Source organism: Staurois parvus, unplaced genomic scaffold (genome assembly GCF_062004578.1).
Source record: "Staurois parvus isolate SC_StPar_1 unplaced genomic scaffold, SC_StPar_1.0 ptg003259l, whole genome shotgun sequence".
Lineage (NCBI taxonomy): Eukaryota > Metazoa > Chordata > Amphibia > Anura > Ranidae > Staurois > Staurois parvus.
In genome coordinates this window covers 35,001-56,262 of record NW_028321055.1, presented here as the reverse complement: position 1 = coordinate 56,262, position 21,262 = coordinate 35,001, and the positions used below count along the sequence as shown (strand labels likewise).

Genomic DNA, 21,262 nt, shown 5'->3' with positions numbered 1-21,262 from the left:
AGACCTTTTTTTACGTTTTGGACTGGTTATTATGGACAACCAAGTTATTTTTTTTCATTTGCAATTAATTATCTCATCTGAAAAGTTTAGATTACAGTACAATCAACCTTTGTGTTCCTTACCTGGAATAGACGGCTTCCCCTCTGCAGTAGCCCAAGATGGCGGCAGATTCTGGGTAGATCGCCTCGTATTTCAGTAGATGTCTCTTCAAAGCATACAGAGGATGATTCTTATATTCTGTGATTGAGGTTGGCAGTGGTTGATCCAGTAATTTAGCTTCAAACTGCAGGTGCGACAGAAGAGATTGATTACATTACAGGTATACAGTTCAGATGTTACTTGTCTTCAACACCCCATTGTAAGCCCAATTCTCCAGCTACCTTTTCTAATTACCGTATTTTTTGCTCCATAAGATGCATTTTTTCCACCCAAAAAAATGGGGGGAAATGTCTGTGCGTCTTATGGAGCGAATATGGAGCGGCCGGCCTGGAATTCCCGCCGCCGCTGTGTTAGAATACCGGGTTGGCTGCTCGGCTCTTCTGTGCTCCTCGGTCCTACCTGTTCCTCGGTCCAGTGCTGTCCTTACCATCTTCTCTCCCCGGTGCCGGCATCTTTAGTGTGGGCACCCAGCTGTGACAGCTTGCAGCTTCACAGCTGGGTGCCCACTGCACATGAGCGAGAAGCGCTGCACTTTGAGAATGGTCCGGCAGTCTTCTGGGACCTGACACGTCGCAGAAGACTACGGGGAGGGGGGACAACTCCACGGAAGTGGGAACGGGTACCTGTCAAATTCGGGTACCCGCTCCCCCCCTCCTCTGCTCCCCAAAGGTCCACAGTCTCTGCTCACCCCCTGTACTGTGTCCGCAGTCTCTGGTCATCTCCTGTACCGTGTCCGCAGTCTCCGGTCATCTCCTGTACTGTGTCCGCAGTCTCTGGTCATCTCCTGTGCCGTGTCCGCAGTCTCCGGTCATCTCCTGTACCGTGTCCGCAGTCTCTGACCATCTCCTGTACCGTGTCCGCAGTCTCTGACCATCTCCTGTACCGTGTCCGCAGTCTCTGGTCATTTCCTGCACCGTGTCCGCAGTCTCTGGTTATCTCCTGTACCGTGTCCGCAGTCTCCGGTCATCTCCTGTACTGTGTCCTCAGTCTCTGGTCATCTCCTGTGCCGTGTCCGCAGTCTCTGGTCATCTCCTGTACCGTGTCCGCAGTCTCCGGTCATCTCCTGTGCCGTGTCCGCAGTCTCCGGTCATCTCCTGTGCCGTGTCCGCAGTCTCTGACCATCTCCTGTACCGTGTCCGCAGTCTCTGACCATCTCCTGTACCGTGTCCGCAGTCTCTGACCATCTCCTGTACCGTGTCCGCAGTCTCTGGTCATTTCCTGCACCGTGTCCGCAGTCTCTGGTCATCTCCTGTACCGTGTCCGCAGTGTCTGGTCATCTCCTGTACCGTGTCCGCAGTGTCTGGTCATCTCCTACACCGTGTCCGCAGTCTCTGATCATCTCCTGTACTGTGTCCGCAGTCTCTGATCATCTCCTGTACCGTGTCCGCAGTCTCTGGTCATCTCCTGTACCGTGTGCGCAGTCTCTGGTCATTTCCTGTACTGTGTCCGCAGTCTCTGGTCATCTCCTGTACTATGTCCGCAGTCTCTGGTCATCTCCTGTACTGTGTCCGCAGTCTCTGGTCACCTCCTGTACTGTGTCCGCAGTCTCTGGTCACCTCCTGTACTGTGTCCGCAGTCTCTGGTCATCTCCTGTACTATGTCCGCAGTCTCTGATCATCTCCTGTACTATGTCCGCAGTCTCTGGTCATCTCCTGTACTGTGTCTGCAGTCTCTGGTCATCTCCTGTACTGTCCGCAGTCTCTGGTCATCTCCTGTACTGTGTCCGCAGTCTCTGGTCATCTCCTGTACTATGTCCGCAGTCTCTGGTCATCTCCTGTACTATGTCCGCAGTCTCTGGTCATCTCCTGTACTGTGTCCGCAGTCTCTGGTCATCTCCTGTACTATGTCCGCAGTCTCTGGTCATCTCCTGTACTATGTCCGCAGTCTCTGGTCATCTCCTGTACTATGTCTGCAGTCCATTGGTTCAGAATATTTTTTTTCTTGTTTTCCTCTTCTAAAACCTAGGTGCGTCTTATGGAGCAAAAATACGGTAATCATTAAGCTGGTCTTTGTTAAAACAAACAATTCACTTCCGACTATATGCCTAGATTCATCTCTTTTTAACCATTTGTTTCCAATGCCTATTCTGAGACTTCTCTCCTACATGTAAAATGTATATTTTTTTGTTGTTGACAGAAAATTATTTAGAATCCTCAAACATATGTTTTTTTAAGCAGAGGCTCTAAGCGCACGGGTGTCAAAGTGGCGGCCCTCCGGCTGTTGCCAAACTACAAGTCCCATGAGACATTGCAAGATTGACAGTTACCAGCATGACTCCCAGAGGCTGAGGCATGATGTGCCGCCAGTTTTATGCTGTAGAGAATAAAATGGGGGGGGGGGGGGGGGTTGCAATTTTTTTTATGTCACACGGTATTTGCACAGCAGTTTAAAAAAATACACTTTAATGAATTATAGTGAACACAAAATACACTTTTTTTTAAATTTAATACATAACTCAATTTTTTGGGTAAAATATAAAAGCAGATGTTACACTGAGTAAATACAAACATGTCATGCTTTGAAATTGCGCACGCTCATTGAATGGCAACAAACGACGGTACTTTAAAGTACCGTATTTTCCGGCGTATAAGACGACTTTTCAACCCCTGAAAATCTTCTGAAAAGTCGGGGGTCGTCTTATACGCCGGTGCGAGCCGGTGTCAGGGCGGCACTTTTTCGAGGGGCGGCGTGGCGCCGCCCCCCCTCCTCCTCCAACGGACATTAAGTACAGGGGTGGGCAGAGGGGCTGCTGTACCTTACCTGGCTCCGGTCCCACGACGATCCGGTCCAGGAAGCGCGGCTGCTCCTTCTTTCAGTTCGGCCGCTCGATGGTCACACGTCCGCTCGGCTCTGCCTCCTCACCGGTGATTGGGCGCCAGCACTGGAAAGGCACACAGGCGACCAATCACCGGCGAGGAGGCGGAGCCGAGCGGCCCCGCGAAAATCGAGCGGCCGAACTGGAAGAAGGAGCAGCCGCTTCTCTCCCCCACTGACACTAAAGATGGGGCACTATTCCTCCTCCACTGACACCAACGATGAGGCACTATTCTCCCCACTGATACCAATGATGGGGCACTATTCCTCCCCACTGATACCAATGATGGGGCACTATTCCTCTCCCACTGACACCAACGATGGGTCACTATTCCTCCCCCCACTGATACCAACGATGGGGCACTGTTCCTCCCACTGACACCAATGATGGGGCGCAATTCCTCCCACTGACACCAATGATGGGGCGCAATTCCTCCCACTGACACCAATGATGGGGCGCAATTCCTGCCACTGATACCAATGATGGGGTGCAATTCCTGCCACTGATACCAATGATGGGGCGCTATTCCTCCCACTGACACCAATGATGGGGCACAATTCCTGCCACTGACACCAATGATGGGGCGCTATTCCTCCCACTGACACCAATGATGGGGCACTATTCCTCCCACTGACACCAATGATGGGGCACTATTCCTCCCACTGACACCAATGATGGGGCGCTATTCCTCCCACTGACACCAATGATGGGGTGCTATTCCTCCCACTGATACCAATGATGGGGTGCTATTCCTCCCACTGATACCAATGATGGGACACTATTCCTCCCACTGACACCAATGATGGAGCACGATTCTTCCCACTGACACCAATGATGGGGCACTATTCCTCCCACTGGCTAATGATGGGGCACTATTCCTCACACACTGACACTAATGATGGTATCAGTGGGAGGAATAGTGCCCCATCATTGGTATCAGTGGGAGGAATAGTGCCCCATCATTGGCATCAGTGGGAGGAATAGTGTCCCATCATTGGTGTCAGTGGGAGGAATAGTGCCCCATCATTGGCATCAGTGGGAGGAATAGTGCCCCATCATTGGTATCAGTGGGAGGAATAGTGTCCCATCATTGGTATCAGTGGGAGGAATAGTGCCCCATCATTGGTATCAGTGGGAGGGATAGTGTCCCATCATTGGTATCAGTGGGAGGAATAGTGCCCCATCATTGGTGTCAGTGGGGGGAATAGTGTCCCATCATTGGTGTCAGTAGGAGGAACAGTGTCCCATCATTGGTGTCAGTGGAAGGAATAGTGCCCCATCATTGGTATCAGTGGATGAAATAGTGCCCCATTATTGGTGTCAGTGGGAGGAATAGTGCCCCATCATTGGAATACCATACTGAAATAGCATACTATATTGAAATCAAATCTGATGTTTTTTCAATTTTATTTGGTGTGCGTTGGAAGAGGGGTAGTCTTATACGGCGAGTATAGCTCAAACCCTATATTTTAACAGGAAAAGTAGGGGGTCGTCTTATACGCCAGAAAATACGGTATCCATAGGCGATGCTTTAAAAGCCTTTACAGGTTACCAGTTTAGATTTACACAGGAGGTCTGGTGATAGAATTATTACTCTTGCTCTGACGTTTACAGGGATACCTCACATATGTAGTGTGATCACTGTTTACATATGCATGAAGGGCCGATGCATGCGTTGTCCATCTGCATGTGAGCACGGGGGATGGGGGCGCTTTACGTTATTCATTTATTTATTTTTATGTTTACACTGTTTCTGGTTTTTGTGATCACTTTTGTGCTGTCACATGGAATGTGAACATCCCAGTGACAGGTACTCTTTATGGAGACCGAAATGACAAAACCATCGGCGCTTCCAGGTTCTGACATCTCACAGTGGGAGGATCAACTTCAGTTCCCCTCACTGTGTGCCAGGCTTAGGATGCCGCCGGTCGCATCGTTACTTGGCTATCTGATCGCTTGGGGGAGCCTGGTAAAGGCGGCGGTGGCGGAAGGGGGGGGTGGGACCCCCTTCCACCACCCGTAAAAGTAATCCAGTGGCTGCTTAGGTAGGAAAGCAGTTAAAGTGGTTCTAAAGGCTCCAGGTTTTTTACCTTCATGTATTCTATGCATGAAGGTAAAAAACCTTCTCTGTGCAGCAGTCCCCCCCTTATACTCACCTAAGCCCTCTCTCGATCCAGCGATGCGCACTGGAGTCTCAGCTAACCCGGGACTCCCTCTTCTCATTGGCTGAAACAGAAGCTGGAGCCATTGGCTCCCACTGCGGTCAATCACAGCCAGTGAACCAATGAGAAGAGAGAGGGGACGGGGCCGAGCCACGGCTCCGTGTGTAAGCCTTGGTTCACATATATGCGGGCGTGCGGGCCGTGTTTTGTGCAGGCAGAAGAGCACATTTATTTGAATGGACTCCCGTCTCCCATGACACGCAGTGAAGAAGTCCCTGCACTGCTTATGAAAACGCAGCCGAGGTTCCCAGTACGGTTGCGTTTTCCAGTGCGGGCGGCATGCCATTAGAACTAATGGCACCCGCCCACGGGTCCACATTCCTCTGTGCGGGTGGTGCGGCTGAACGGATTTTCGCACGGATCCGCACCCGCACAGATGTTAACCTAGCCTAAGTGAACACACAGAGCAGCGGGTGCCCCCATAGCAAGCTGCTTGCTATGGGGGCACCCGACAGGAGGGAGGGGCCAGAAGCGCCTGTGTGGGAGGAGAATCCAGCCTGCACAGTGCAAAACCACTGCACACAGCAGGAAATTATAGCATGTTTGTTATAAAAAAAAAAAAAAAAAGGCTTTAGAATCACTTTAAAATTGATCTCCAACCTTCCCTTTAGTCTCACACAGTTGTACTGGCTCCTCTCCAGGACTGAAATTGCTTACTCTACACACTATGAGTGCCACCCCATTTCTTGTCTGGAGGGCATCATCCAGCTCTTTCTGCCTCAGCCTAGCTTGCTGCAGATTCTATTGAACACTGTGCGAAGCTCACAGTGTGCAGTGTACTTATAGTATGCATTTTCAGTACAGGAGAAGAGACTTTACAACTGCGCAAGACTGAAAAGTAAGGCAGATGTTCGGCTTTAAGTTGTGCTCTTTGACGCATGGTTATCACAGTCGCTCCGTCTTCTGCGGTTGTGAAGATTCTACTAGAAAAGTTGGAAGAAATATAAAGTCAAGTTCTCACCTCTGCTTCTTCTCGATCCTCGCGTTTCATGTCAGGGTTTCTAAAAGGTCTCAGCGTCTCCTCCCACCACTCCAGATCAACACGGCGTTTGCGGGTACTGGTCATCCAATCTGGATCGTATCTACGCGTTACGTCATTAATGTGGCCTGAGTTATCGATCCCCACCACGTAGGTGACAGGCTTGGAGGCAGCCTTGAAGCAGGTGGATGGCTTGTTGATCGTCCCATGGACGAGGTCCACACAGACCCATTTCTCCTCCTTCCTCAGGTAGACTTCCAACCACTGATCGATGCCTCTGGAGGATGGTGGTGGGATCTCTTCTTCTTCTTCATCATCTGATGAGATGACCTTGCCTCTTTTCATCGGCTGGGCATTGTCCTTTTTGGGGGAACTTTTTGCTTTGGGCTGTCCCGGACTCTTTGATGGTACTGTTCCAGAGTTCCCCTTGTTCTGATTTAAGGGACTTATAACTTTCCACACGATAGACTCGTGTGAGTCAGAGGAATCCGTGTCCTCGCTGTCACTGCAGGCGTATTCAGAACCGCTGCTACCCGACCCGCTTTCACTTTCTTCCTTGTATGAAATTTTAGAGGCCGCTTTTCTCCGAAGCTTGTTTTTGGGGCCAGTTCTTGGCTTGGCTTCCTCATCACTCTCGGCTTTAGCCCTCTTGGCTTTTTTCTTTGATTTGTTGGCTTCCTTCTTCGATTTTTCTGCTGCCACTGGAGTCCCGTCATCCTCGTCTCCCCCGAAAACCGTCTCCTCTCGTTTCAGCTTCTTTTTCTTTGGCTCTGCTTGTGATTTAACTTTAGAAGGCCTTCGGGATTTGGAAGATTTCTTTCTTGTTTTAGAGGCCGACTTCTCTGTAGGAAGACGTTTCGCCTGAAGATAATCACAAATTCCTGTTATAAAACTGAGCTAAAGTCTGATACTCTCCTCCTTGCTACAAGGTCAGAGACCTCTCCGAGCCCTTGATTCTCCACCTATGCTTAACCGGTTCCCAACCGCGCTATAGTCGAAGGATGGCTACAGCGCGGTTGTTTAATCCTGGGACGACATCAATGGACGTCATTGCAGGACCCCCCCCCCCCCCGTGTGCTCCCAGCCCCGCCGGTGATCGCAGCTGATCACGGGGTACAGTAATCGGCCAAGTCACAGCGTGAAGAAAGTACTGCCGAGAACCGACAATTGTCAGCAAAGGGATAGGCACTGATGATCAGTCCCCAGCAGTGCCGCCCACCTGTACCCGTCAGGGCCACCTGCCTGTGCCCATCAGTGCCACCCACCTGTGCCACTAATGGATCAGACTCCGTTCCATTATGCTCAATCTGCAGATCCGATCCATTCTGCGGGGAACGTCGATATGCAGCCTATATGAGGTGACACCGGACCCGCTCCACGACAAGGTAAGCTGTAAAGAACGCTGACGATCCCCGCAGGATGGATCGGATCTGCAGACTGGGGAGGATAATGGATCGGAGTCCGATACAGTATGCTCAATCTGCAGATCCGATCCATTCTGCGGGGAACGTCGACATGCAGCCTATATGAGGTGACATCGGACCCGCTCCATGACAAAGTAAGCTGTAAAGAACGCTGACGATCCCCGCAGGATGGATCAGATCTGTGGATTGCAGAGCATAATGGATCGGACTCCGATCCAGTATGCTCAATCCACAGATCCGATCCATCCTGCGGGGATCGTCAGCTTGCTTTACAACTTACCTTGTCGTGGAGCGGGTCCGGTGTCACCCCATGCGGTAGGGATCACCCGGTGCGGCGTACACCCCCCACACCTGCCTTGGGAAGCCACTGACCCACGGCAGTGGCCAACACAGACAAGCTGGGCCCGGGCACATCTGAAGGGGTGCCGGAGATGTTGTGTTTTCAACAGCACTGGCGGCACTAGCACCAGTTAAGTAAGTGCCGCATGGCCGGATCTATGTGGGTGCTGAGGTAGGCTGCACCGCGCCCCCCCCCAGATTTCAGTTGTGCCTTTCCCCCCCAAAGCCCCCCATATACAACCCTCTCCCTACCCCCGACACTGTGCCTGGCCATCTCCCATCCCTGCACTGCACACACCACATAGTTGAAATCCGATCATCTGCCTGAATGATTCTGTGCTATCCTGATTGTTAGTGTTTTTTTATGTGTGGCTCCAGACAATTCATCTACTTCCAATGTGGCCCAGAAAAGTCAAAAGGTTGCACACCCCTGCTTTAGGATATGAGGGAAACATAGCCAATCTTACCTTGGCAGGTGGCTCCTTCAGAGGGATGGGCTGCAGTGACAACACCAACCGGCTCATAAGCTGCAGAGCTCGCAGGAGGATCAAGAAGAGCTGCAGAGAAACCAGACAGCATAATCAGACATGAGGACTGTCATCACATTTTACCAGCACGTTGGTGATTTTCTTTGTTGCAAAGAACATTAAGGGCCAATGTGCACAAATATTTGTACATGTCAGGGCCCCACAAACATTCTGTGCTTCCAACTGAAAAAAAAAAGCAAAAAAACTGAAGCTGCACTGATAACCAATACAGAGAATATTCAATTCAACAAGCATGTGCAGCACCCGGGTTCAGTGCAGGAAAATAAAGCAAGCGCTATTTATTTACACTGACATAATCAACAGCTCCCCTGTGCAAATAAAGTGTCAGTTCAGGCAAAACCTAAGGAAGGGGAAAACTTACTCCCACCCCCATGTAAGATTGTCCACTGGAAGACCCGGCCTTTTCTGACACTCATGTTTACATTTAAAAATCAGTATTTCTAAAATTCCTTCAAAACCCCAAACATTATATATAGCTATATATATATATATATATATATATATATATATATATATATATATATATATATATATATACATACAGTATATATTTTTTACAATTTATTTTAGCAGATGCCTTAAAGAAGTGCCAGCGAATCTATGGCACGCGTGCCGCAGCGGGCGCGCACAGCCCTCTCTGTCGGCACATGAGCCAAGTCGCCCAAGCATCTGAGCATAGGATAACAGCGCACATAGGGGCCATGCGCATGCTCGGAAAGGAGTAGAGGCGCCAGGCATGAACCGCGAATAATTAGCCGCGACTCGTCCGAGCTTTCGCATGGCCGGTTAGTGCACTGCTAAAGGAGATATATATATTGGACTGGCGGTGAGTTTTAATACATTTGTTTTTATTAACACAAGTTTTTAGCTCGTGCTGGTGGTCGGGGGAACTTTGCCCCCTTGTGCTGGTGGTCGGGGGAACTTTGCCCCCTTGTGCTGGTGGTCGGGGGAACTTTGCCCCCTTGTGCTGGTGGTGGGGGGAACTTTGCCCCCTTGTGCTGGTGGTCGGGGGAACTTTGCCCCCTTGTGCTGGTGGTCGGGGGAACTTTGCCCCCTTGTGCTGGTGGTCGGGGGAACTTTGCCCCCTTGTGCTGGTGGTCGGGGGAACTTTGCCCCCTTGTGCTGGTGGTGGGGGGAACTTTGCCCCCTTGTGCTGGTGGTGGGGGGAACTTTGCCCCCTTGTGCTGGTGGTGGGGGGAACTTTGCCCCCTTGTGCTGGTGGTCGGGGCAGCTTTGCCCCCTTGTGCTAGTGGTGGGGGGCAGCTTTGCCCCCTTGTGCTGGTGGTGGGGGGAACTTTGCCCCCTTGTGCTGGTGGTGGGGGGAACTTTGCCCCCTTGTGCTGGTGGTCGGGGAACTTTGTCCCTTGTGCTGGTGGTGGGGGGAACTTTGCCCCTTGTGCTGGTGGTGGGGAGAACTTTGCCCCCTTGTGCTGGTGGTCGAAGGAACTTTGCCCCCTTGTGCTGGTGGTCAGTTGAACTTTGCCCCCTTGTGCTGGTGGTCGGGGGAACTTTGCCCCCTTGTGCTGGTGGTGGGGGCAGCTTTGCCCCCTTGTGCTGGTGGTGGGGGCAGCTTTGCCCCCTTGTGCTGGTGGTCGGGGCAGCTTTGCCCCCTTGTGCTGGTGGTCGGGGCAGCTTTGCTCCCTTGTGCTGGTGGTGGGGGGAACTTTGCCCCCTTGTGCTGGTGGTGGGGGGAACTTTGCCCCCTTGTGCTGGTGGTGGGGGGAACTTTGCCCCCTTGTGCTGGTGGTCGGGGAACTTTGTCCCTTGTGCTGGTGCTGGGGGGAACTTTGCCCCCTTGTGCTGGTGCTGGGGGGAACTTTGTCCCTTGTGCTGGTGGTCGGGGGAACTTTGCCCCCTTGTGCTGGTGGTCGGGGGGAACTTTGCCCCCTTGTGCTGGTGGTCGGGGGAACTTTGCCCCCTTGTGCTGGTGATCGGGGGAACTTTGCCCCCTTGTGCTGGTGGTCGGGGAACTTTGTCCCTTGTGCTGGTGGTCGGGGGAACTTTGCCCCCTTGTGCTGGTGGTCGGGGAACTTTGTCCCTTGTGCTGGTGGTGGGGGGAACTTTGCCCCCTTGTGCTGGTGGTGGGGGGAACTTTGCCCCCTTGTGCTGGTGGTCGGGGAACTTTGCCCCCTTTTGCTGGTGGTCGGGGGAATTTTACCCCCTTGTGCTGGTGGTCGGGGGAACTTTGCCCCCTTGTGCTGGTGGTCGGGGCAGCTTTGCCCCCTTGTGCTGGTGGTCGGGGGAACTTTGCCCCCTTGTGCTGGTGGTTGGAGGAACTTTGCCCCCTTGTGCTGGTGGTCGGAGGAACTTTGCCCCCTTGTGCTGGTAGTGGAGGGAACTTTGCCCCCTTGTGCTGGTAGTGGAGGGAACTTTGCCCCCTTGTGCTGGTAGTGGAGGGAACTTTGCCCCCTTGTGCTGGTGGTCGGGGGAACTTTGCCCCCTTGTGCTGGTGGTCGGGGGAACTTTGCCCCCTTGTGCTGGTGGTCGGGGGAACTTTGCCCCCTTGTGCTGGTGGTCAGTGGAAGCTCTGCTATTGTGTTTTTCTTTTAAGATGTCCCTTTAACAGGCTCGAATAGGCAGTATTTTTCCCTTACATGAACCATTTCCTCTGCATCTCTCACTCCGTACACCCCAAATCTCCTCTCCAAGGTCCCAGACAGAGGTTCTTGCTCATCCAATGACATTTCAGGATTCAGGGTGAAGGTCGATGTGAACCTGCAAATAAGATATTTCCTGTAAGTCTATAGGCTAAGCAGATCTCATCTTGCAGAACGCAGAGCAAGAGAGAGACTCTAAAGTGATACAAACATCGGAGGAAAAAGATAAAGCCAGAAAAAGGTCTCTTTATATGGTTGGAGAATCTGGGTGGAGTTCCCTTTAACCGCTTCCCCAATGCCCTATAGCAGAAATACTGCGACATGGCGGTGGGGCTGCTCAAAATCACGTATATATACATGATTTGCATTTCCGGGTAGGGGGCGCGCGCATCACCCTACCCGCGCCAGCATTGGCGGCTACAGATATCAATCACCAGGTCCCGGTTGGAGATTCCCTGCCGACACCCGGCGATCACCAAGAAACAGTGACAGGTGAGAGACCTGTGTATAAACAACAAACGTCTCTCTCCTGTCAGCAGCAACATGCTGCTGTGTATTTCTCTGCACACCAGAGAAATACACAGCAGCATGTTTCCCAAGTAAAACACACAGCACACTGTTAACCCTTTGATTGCCCCAGATGTTAACCCCTTCCTGCCCAGTGCCATTAGTACAATGTCAGTGCTTTTTATTAGCACTGATCACTGTATTGGTGTTATTGGGATATCAGTGGCAGTTAGTCAGTCCCCCCCCCAGTGTCAGAATGCCTGCCACAGTCCCGCTATAAGTCGCTGATCGCTGCCATTACTATTATAACAGAAAAAAAAAATTCCAGTAGATATACCGTCATTTGTAGAAGCTATAACTTTCACATAAACCAATTAATTTACACGTATTGGGATTTTCTCTAGCAAAGACACGGAGCAGAATACATTTGGTCTAAATTTATGATGAAATTTGATTTTTTTAAATTTTTTTACTGCACATGTTTAACCATTAGCCGCCCGGCCAATGGCCGTTTGGCGGCTTCAGAAGTGTCTCTGCACTCCGGGTGCACGCCATATGGCGTCCTCCCGCACATGCGCAGATCGCGTTCCTGCAGAGCGGCGCAGCAGTGCGATCTGTCATCGGCCGTGCACCTCGGACACGGCCGATGACAGATCCGAGTACCGGCTCCCGTTGCTGGTACCATGTGACCTGCTGTGACCAATCACAGCAGGTCACATGACAGTTGTATACAATGGATGGCTTCATTCATGATGCCATCCATTGTATACTAGTGCCTAGCTGTGAATGGTCACAGCTAATCCCATGCACATGTCATGTGATTAGCTGTGACCAAATCACAGCTAAAAAAAAAAAACTGAATGAATCGATTTCATTCAGGTAAATGCTTGCTTATAGCAAAGTAATTCTTTGCTATAAGCAAATTGTGTAAAAAAAAAAAATACTGATCACTTCCCCAAAGTAGTACAATGTTACTATGGTAACATTGTACTACCTTGGTCATAGTAAAATATGAAAAAAAAATCTTAAAAAAAAAAAAAAAATGTAATAAAAAATTAAATATAATAAAAAAAATTAAAAAAAAAATATATATATATATTTTTTTCATACTGTCACCAGTCAGTGTCCCTGATCACCGCCATGCCAGTTATATGATGACGCTGTACTGCACTGGTGACAGTATGTAAAAAAAAAAATAGTGAAAATAATTTTTTTAATTTTTTCATTTTCCGAAAAATTATGACAAAAAAATACAACTTCAAAAAACTCGCCATGCCTCTTATGAAGTACGTCGGACTGTCTACTCTGCAAAAAGGGGTCATTTGGGGATATCTGTACTGTCCTGACATTTGGGGGATATCTGTACTTTTCTGACATTCTTAGACGTCAAGAAATTAGATTGGCTGTCAGTACTTCAGGATTGATCAATATTCAGATCTATCCCATAGTTTGTGAACTCTATAACTTTCCTACAAACTAAATAATACATCCTAATTTGGGTTATTTTCACCAAAGACATGTAGCAGAATACATCTCGGCCTAAATTTATGAAGAACAATTATTTATTTGTAAACTTTTATAACAGAAACAAAGAAAAATGTGTTTTTTTTTTCAAAATTTTTGGTCTTTTTTTGTTAATTTAGCAAAAAATAAAAACCCCAGCGGTGATTAAATACCACCAAAAGAAAGCTCTAGTTGTGTGAAGAAAATGATAAAATTTTAGTTTGGGTACAATGTTGTATGACCGCGCAATTGTCATTCAAAGTGTGAGAGCGCTGAAACCTGAAAAATGGCCTGGGCAGGAAGAGGGAAAATTGCCCGGTATTGAAACGGTTAATAGCAAAAAGTAAAAAATACTGTTTTTTTTTCAAAATTGTTGGTCTTTGTTTATAGCACAAAAAAAATAAAAAATGCACAAATACCACTGAAAGAAAGCTCTATTTGTGGGGGAAAAAATGACATAGATTTCATTTGGGTGCAGCGTTGCATGACCGTGCAATTGTCAGATAAAATAACGCAGCGCCGTATTGCAAAAAATTGCCTGGTCAGGAAGGTGGGGGGGGGGGGGAGTGTAAATCTTCTGGAGGGCGAGGGGTTAAATAAGAGATGGACATACCACTTCACCAGGTTGGTCAGGTACACTATGTCTACTCTTGCAACTGGAATGTTGACAAACTTAACAGGAACGACAGACAGCGCCACAGCCTGGAGATCAGGCGAGTTGCAGGTGTTGCTGCGATAAACGCCATTGGCCAAGAGGCAGAGAAGGTGGACCTGGAGGATGAAAGAGGTCAGAGATTAGGTCAGAGTACAGAATGACCCAAGATGTAAAAACCCTTCTGTGATCAGAGCATTTCTGGGTTATAGTAGGTTTCTGCACAATACATACTCCAAGTAACGTTTCTTAATGAAGCTGTAAGGAGGCATACGATGACACACACCAGGGACCTGTATGTTATTATTATCAGCAGCCTTGAACCTACCCATATGTATGCTGCAGCCTGAGATATTCTTACAAATGCTGGGAGATTACCATAGGTACTGTGACTAACAGAATGAAAATCTCCACCCTGCAAGACAGGACACTTTGTTGTAAACACTGCTCTAAGGTTCAAGAGGATGAAGGGGGCATCTGATAAATCCACAGATAGAGAAACTCCTTTAACTGTTAAAGCTGAATTCCAGGAATTCCAAAACATTGTGAAAAGTGAAGGCACTCAATAGATCGCTATTGGGGGTGACACCTGCCAGAGGAGTGATAACTCTCCAGTATCTTCTTTGGCCATAGTGACATGGTACAATCCATCCATAGCATACTGACATGGCACATTCCATCCATCACCCCCCCCTACATAGTGACATGGTACAATCCATCCATAGCACCCTACATACTGACATGGCACATTCCATCCATCATCCCCCCACCTACATACTGACATGGCACATTCCATCCATCACCCCCCCCCCCACATAGTGACATGGTACAATCCATGGGATGAGCCACCATGGAGAGCGAGAGAGAAAGAGAGACACACAGCAGGTCAGTGTGTGTCCCGTGTACTTCCTCCTCTACGACCAGGAGGAGACATCCATCCCCTGCCCCACCCCCCTCTGACATCACTGAGACATGGGGCATTCCAAACTACCTCTACTACACCCTTACATACTGACATGGTACATTCCATCTATCACCCCCCTACATAGTGACATAGTACAATCCATCCATAGCCCCCCTACATACCAACATGGTACATTCCATCCATCATCCCCCTACATAGTGACATGGTACAATCCATCCATAGCCCCCTACATACCGACATGGTACATTCCATACATCGCCCCCTACATAGTGACTTGGTACAATCCATCCATATCTCCCCTACATACCGACATGGTACATTCCATCCATCACCCCCCCCCTACATAGTGACTTGGTACAATCCATCCATAGCCCCCCTACATACCGACAAGGTACATTCCATCCATCACCCCTCTACATAGTGACATGGTACAAACCATATATAGCCCCCCCCTACATACTGACATGATATATTTCATCCATCGCCCCCTACATAGTGACATGGTACTATCCATCCATAGCCCCCCTACATACCAACAGGGTACATTCCATCCATCACCCCCCTACATAGTGACATGGTACAATCCATCCATAGCCCCCTACATACTGACATGGTACATTCCATCCATCACCCCCCTACATAGTGACATGGTACAATTCATCCATAACCCCTTACATACTGACATGGTATATTCCATCCATCACCCCCCTACATAGTGACATGGTACAATCCATCCATAGCCCCCCTACATACCGACATGGTACATTCCATCCATCACCCCCCTACACACTGACATGGTACATTCCATCCATCACCTCTCCCCCCCCTACATAGTGACATTGTACAATCCATTCATAGCCTCCCCATATCAGTGGTCTCAAAACTGCGGCCCGGGGGCTGGGTGTGGCCCTTTGCTTGCCTTTATCTGACCCTCAGGGCACTTTTCCTCCCACTGATACAAGACACTATTCCTTTCCTGCTACCAACAATGGGACATAATTACTGCTTGTGTGAACTCCTTCACACAATACAAAGGCTTCTGTGAATGGGCAGCAGAGGGGAGTGGCAAATCGATAAACCTGTCTGGTATAAATAACAGAGATAAGCCCATGATGTGGCAGGCAGCTATTAGGACTTACCTCATGGTGTGCCTGCACTTTTCACAAAGTTGCTGAATTTGTGGAATTCAGCTTGAATTCTACCCAATACTTAGGGAGCAGCCATTTTCTGGTTGTCCAAGACTGGGATCTACCAATGACACTGGGATCTGCGCCCTGTTCTCCCACCTTGTGTGTGTCTTCACGAAGCTCCTTGCTGCAGCGGTTCATCAATCTGCGCAGATCACAGAAGCCTTTGTATTGTGTGAATGAGTGCACACAAATACAAAGGCTTCTGTGAATAGGCAGTAGAGGGGAGTGATAAATCGATAAACCTGTCGGGTATAAATAACACTGGGATCTGCGCCCTGTTCTCCCACCTTGTGTGTGTCTTCGCGAAGCTCCTTGCTGCAGCAGTTCATCAATCTGCGCAGATCACAGAAGCCTTTGTATTTGTGTGAACTCATTCACACAATACAAAGGCTTCTGTGAAGGGGCAGCAGAGGGGAGTGGCAAATCGATAAACCTGTAGGGTATAAATAACACTGGGATCTGCGCCCTGTTCTCCCACCTTGTGTGTCTTCGCGTAGCTCCTTGCTGCAGCGGTTCATCAATCTGCGCAGATCACAGAAGCCTTTGTATTTGTGTGAACTCATTCACACAATACAAAGGCTTCTGTGAATGGGCAGCAGAGAGGAGTGGCAAATCAATAAACCTGTCATGTATAAATAACACTGGGATCTGCGCCCTGTTCTCCCACCTTGTGTGTGTCTTCGCGAAGCTCCTTGCTGCAGCGGTTCATCAATCTGCGCAGATAAGCAGCAAATTCCGCCTTCCTCTTCTCTCTGCAAAATATTAATGGCAGTCATCAGATTTTCCTGCACTTACAAAGCCGAAGCCAAATCCTAGCATTCCGCACACTCTTCATAGTGCGACACTTCAACCCCAAATAAATAAAAGCTGGAGCAGGAACTGTATGTATTGCATCATGCCAGTCCTTGGTTGGTCACTCACAGGTTCCTTATGCAGGCCATAGACGGTTCGTTTATCGGCCGAAAAACAAAAAAATCAGTCGTTCTGCTGCCACCAATGATTACGAAAATCGTCCGTTTTTCGTAAATTTTCCAGCATGACCGATATAAGAATTGAGGAAGAACCTCAAAAATCAGCCGATGACATTGCCCCACATTGCCGATTATTCTTTCGGATGAAAATTCGGCCAATAAACGAACCGTCTACGGCCTGCATTATGTTTCCTTGGGATACCAGCAATGGGATTCCTATTCCCACATTTGTCAGCTGAGCCTCCTGACCGATAGCATGTCAAACCAAACATAAAATACCTCATCAGTCTTTTCTTTGCTGCCTCTGCGGTTTCAATCTCGATCTCTACCGGCTTAGCGGAAGGCTCCGGGCCTGCGGACGTCGAGGCCTGCAGTGACTCCAGAGTCGGCTCATTCAGCTCTAGACACACAAGTGATGGAGATGGGAAGAGCAGGTCATGGAAACAACTGGATAAAACAGACCTCATTCATCAAAGGGTCTGAAAACGGTTTGTATTCTATACACGTGCGGTTCGTTTTGTTTCGAAAAGAAATTCAGACCAAATTTTTGTTGTTCGGAGATTTTGGATGTATCCAAATTTCCGAGTTGCAACAGTAAAAAATTCATCTGAAGTTTAAATCAAATTCAAATCGAATTCGAAAACAAGAATGAAAAAAAAAAAAAAATAGAAAATAAAAGGCGTAAAATAGAAAAGAATAGAAAATACAAAAAAATTAGACTAGAATAGAGTAAAACAGAAAAGAATAGAAAATAGCAGAAAATAAAATAAAAGCATAGAACAGAACAGAAAAGAAAACAACAGAATAGCAAATAAAAGAATAGAATACCCGTAGAAAAAAAAAAGAATAGAGTAAAACAGAACATAACAGAAAATAAAAGAATAGAATAAAATTTTATAAAAAAAAGAACAGAATAGCAAATAAAAGCATACAAGTGAACAGAAAAAAAAGAATAGAAAAGAATAGTGTAAAACAGAATAGAATAGAAGTGAAAAGAACAGAATAGAAGTGAAAAGAACAAAATACTTGTAGAAAAGAAAAGAATAGAGTAAGACAGAGCAGAAAATAAAAGAACAGAATAGAATAGACAAGCATATAAAAGAATAGATGTGAATACAAAAAAAAAAGAAAACAATAGTAAAACAGAACATAATATAAAAGAATAGAATAAAAAAAGAACAGAATAGAATAGTAAATAAAAGAATAGAAGTGAAAAGAAAAAAAAGAATAGAGTTAAACAGCACAGAATAAAAAATAAAACAATAGAATAAAATAGCATATAAAATAAAGGAATAGAATAGAAAACAGAATAGAAAATAATAGAAGTGAATAGATTAGAAAAAAAACAGAATAGCAAATAAAAGAATAAAATATAAGTGAATAGAATAGAACAGAATAGAATACCTGTAGAAAAGAATAGCGTAAAACAGAATAGAATAGAAAATAAAAAAGAATAAAACAGAACAGTATACAATATAATAGCAAATAAAAGAATAGAAGTGAATAGAATAGAAAATAAAAGAATAAAATAGAAAGGAATAGAATAGAAAATAAGGAATAGAATAGAATATTGGACACCAGAATTGTAGGAGGAATACAGATGATCTCATTGTTAGATTTTAATATTTGCAGCCATACCTTCCACATCCTCCCATTCCTCATCGCTGTCCTTCTCCACGTCGCTGTCTTCAATCACGACCACATCCGGGATGGAGACCTTCCCTTCCAAACTCAGCAAGTCTCTGCACAACACAATGCAGAAAATACAGACAGTAAGGCGGCTCTCACACCGATCCGCTTCTGAGAATCTTCTCATGTACCATTCTGATCTGTTGGTTAGGAGCCTCTTCTGGAGACTCTGACTTGGCTATACCAGGAAAGTGTCATCTACGAAGGACGGTTGTACAATCTGTCTGGAAAAATTAATGATCAGGGCTCAACAAATCCCAGGTGCCAGATTGCAATGGCGATTAGAAATTGGATCCTGGCACTAAGGTTCACACAAATTGCACCCCATAGACTTTAATGGGAAACCGTCTCTCGTAGACTTCCATGGGGAAACGACTCCCGTAGACTTCCATGGGGAAACGCCTCCCGTAGACTTCCATGGGGAAACGCCTCCCGTAGACTTCCATGGGGAAACGCCTCCCGTAGACTTCCATGGGGAAACGCCTCCCGTAGACTTCCATGGGGAAACGCCTCCCATAGACTTCCATGGGGAAACGCCCCCCGTAGACTTCTATGAGAAAACGTCTCTTGTAGAGTTCCATGGAAAGTCACCTCCCATAGAAGTTTATGGGAAAATAGACTTCCATGGGAAAACGCCTCCCGTAGACTTTCATGGGGAAACGCCTCCCGTAGACTTTCATGGGGAAATGTCTCCCGTAGACTTCCATGGGGAAACGCCTCCCGTAGACTTCCATGGGGAAACGCCTCCCGTAGACTTCCATGGGGAAACGCCTCCCGTAGACTTCCATGGGGAAACGCCTCCCGTAGACTTCCATGGGGAAACACCTCCCGTAGACTTCCATGAGAAAACGTCTCCTGTAGACTTCCATGGAAAGTCACCTACCATAGACGTTTATGGGAAAATAGACTTCCATGGGAAAACGCCTCCCCTAGACTTCCATGGGAAAACGCCTCCCGTAGACTTCTATGAGAAAACGTCTCTCGTAGAGTTCCATGGAAAGTCACTTCCCATAGAAGTTTATGGGAAAATAGACTTCCATGGGAAAACGCCTCCCGTAGACTTTCATGGGGAAACGCCTCCCGTAGACTTTCATGGGGAAATGTCTCCCGTAGACTTCCATGGGGAAACGCCTCCCGTAGACTTCCATGGGGAAACGCCTCCCGTAGACTTCCATGGGGAAACGCCTCCCGTAGACTTCCATGGGGAAACGCCTCCCGTAGACTTCCATGGGGAAACGCCTCCCGTAGACTTCCATGGGAAAACGCCTCCCATAGACTTCTATGAGAAAACGTCTCTCGTAGAGTTCCATGGAAAGTCACCTCCCATAGAAGTTTATGGGAAAGTAGACTTCCATGGGAAAACGCCTCCCGTAGACTTCCATGGGGAAACGCCTCCCGTAGACTTCCATGGGGAAACGCCTCCCGTAGACTTCCATGGGGAAACGCCTCCCGTAGACTTCCATGGGGAAACGCCTCCCGTAGACTTCCATGGGGAAACACCTCCCGTAGACTTCCATGAGAAAACGTCTCCTGTAGACTTCCATGGAAAGTCACCTACCATAGACGTTTATGGGAAAATAGACTTCCATGGGAAAACGCCTCCCGTAGACTTTCATGGGGAAATGTCTTCCGTAGACTTCCATGGGGAAACGCCTCCCGTAGACTTCCATGGGGAAATGCCTCCCGTAGACTTCCTTGGGGAAACGCCTCCCGTAGACTTCCATGGGAAAACGCCTCCCCTAGACTTCCATGGGAAAACGCCTCCCGTAGACTTCTATGAGAAAACGTCTCTCGTAGAGTTCCATGGAAAGTCACTTCCCATAGAAGTTTATGGGAAAATAGACTTCCATGGGAAAACGCCTCCCCTAGACTTCAATGGGAAAACGTCTCCCGTAGACTTCCATGGGAAAACGCCTCCCCTAGACTTCCATGGGAAAACGCCTCCCGTAGACTTCTATGAGAAAACGTCTCTCGTAGAGTTCCATGGAAAGTCACCTCCCATAGAAGTTTATGGGAAAATAGACTTCCATGGGAAAACGCCTCCTGTAGACTTCTATGAGAAAACGCCTCCCGTAGACTTCTATGAGAAAACGTCTCCCGTAGACTTCCATGAGAAAACGTCTCCCGTAGACTTCCATGGGAAAACGTCTCCCGTAGACTTCCATGGGAAAACGTCTCCCGTAGACTTCCATGGGAAAACGTCTCCCGTAGACTTCCATGGGAAAACGTCTCCCCTAGACTTCCATGGGAAAACGCCTCCCGTAGACTTCTATGAGAAAACGTCTCTCGTAGAGTTCCATGGAAAGTCACCTCCCATAGAAGTTTATGGGAAAATAGACTTCCATGGGAAAACGCCTCCTGTAGACTTCTATGAGAAAACGCCTCCCGTAGACTTCTATGAGAAAACGTCTCCCGTAGACTTCCATGAGAAAACGTCTCCCGTAGACTTCCATGAGAAAACGTCTCCCGTAGACTTCCATGAGAAAACGTCTCCCGTAGACTTCCATGAGAAAACGTCTCCCGTAGACTTCCATGAGAAAACGTCTCCCGTAGACTTCCATGAGAAAACGTCTCCCGTAGACTTCCATGGGAAAACGTCTCCCGTAGACTTCCATGGGAAAACGTCTCCCGTAGACTTCCATGGGAAAACGTCTCCCGTAGACTTCCATGGGAAAACGTCTCCCGTAGACTTCTATGAGAAAACGTCTGCCGTAGACTTCCATGGGAAAACGCCTCCGGTAG

The 21,262-nt window shown here is 48.0% G+C and overlaps 1 protein-coding gene across 3 annotated transcripts in view; it reads right to left on the bottom strand.

Moving 5' to 3' along the window:
- XPC (XPC complex subunit, DNA damage recognition and repair factor) overlaps nt 1–21,262 on the bottom strand; it is a 41,159-nt gene that overhangs the window by 12,831 nt on the left and 7,066 nt on the right. For 2 of the 3 annotated variants that reach the window (XR_016310735.1, XM_089667452.1), the window contains exons 3-10: nt 18,470–18,573; nt 17,111–17,231; nt 16,528–16,612; nt 13,707–13,864; nt 11,081–11,201; nt 8,406–8,495; nt 6,158–7,036; nt 123–283 (exon numbers count right to left, since the gene is read on the bottom strand). Coding sequence is in view for 2 of the 3 variants with exons in the window: in XM_089667452.1 (XP_089523578.1) it covers nt 123–283; nt 6,158–7,036; nt 8,406–8,495; nt 11,081–11,201; nt 13,707–13,864; nt 16,528–16,612; nt 17,111–17,231; nt 18,470–18,573 (1,719 nt within the window). In the remaining variant the exon portion in view is untranslated. Of the gene's footprint in view, nt 1–122; nt 284–6,157; nt 7,037–8,405; nt 8,496–11,080; nt 11,202–13,706; nt 13,865–16,147; nt 16,198–16,527; nt 16,613–17,110; nt 17,232–18,469; nt 18,574–21,262 lie in introns of those variants that run through there. The other variant, XM_089667453.1, reaches the window with a different exon arrangement.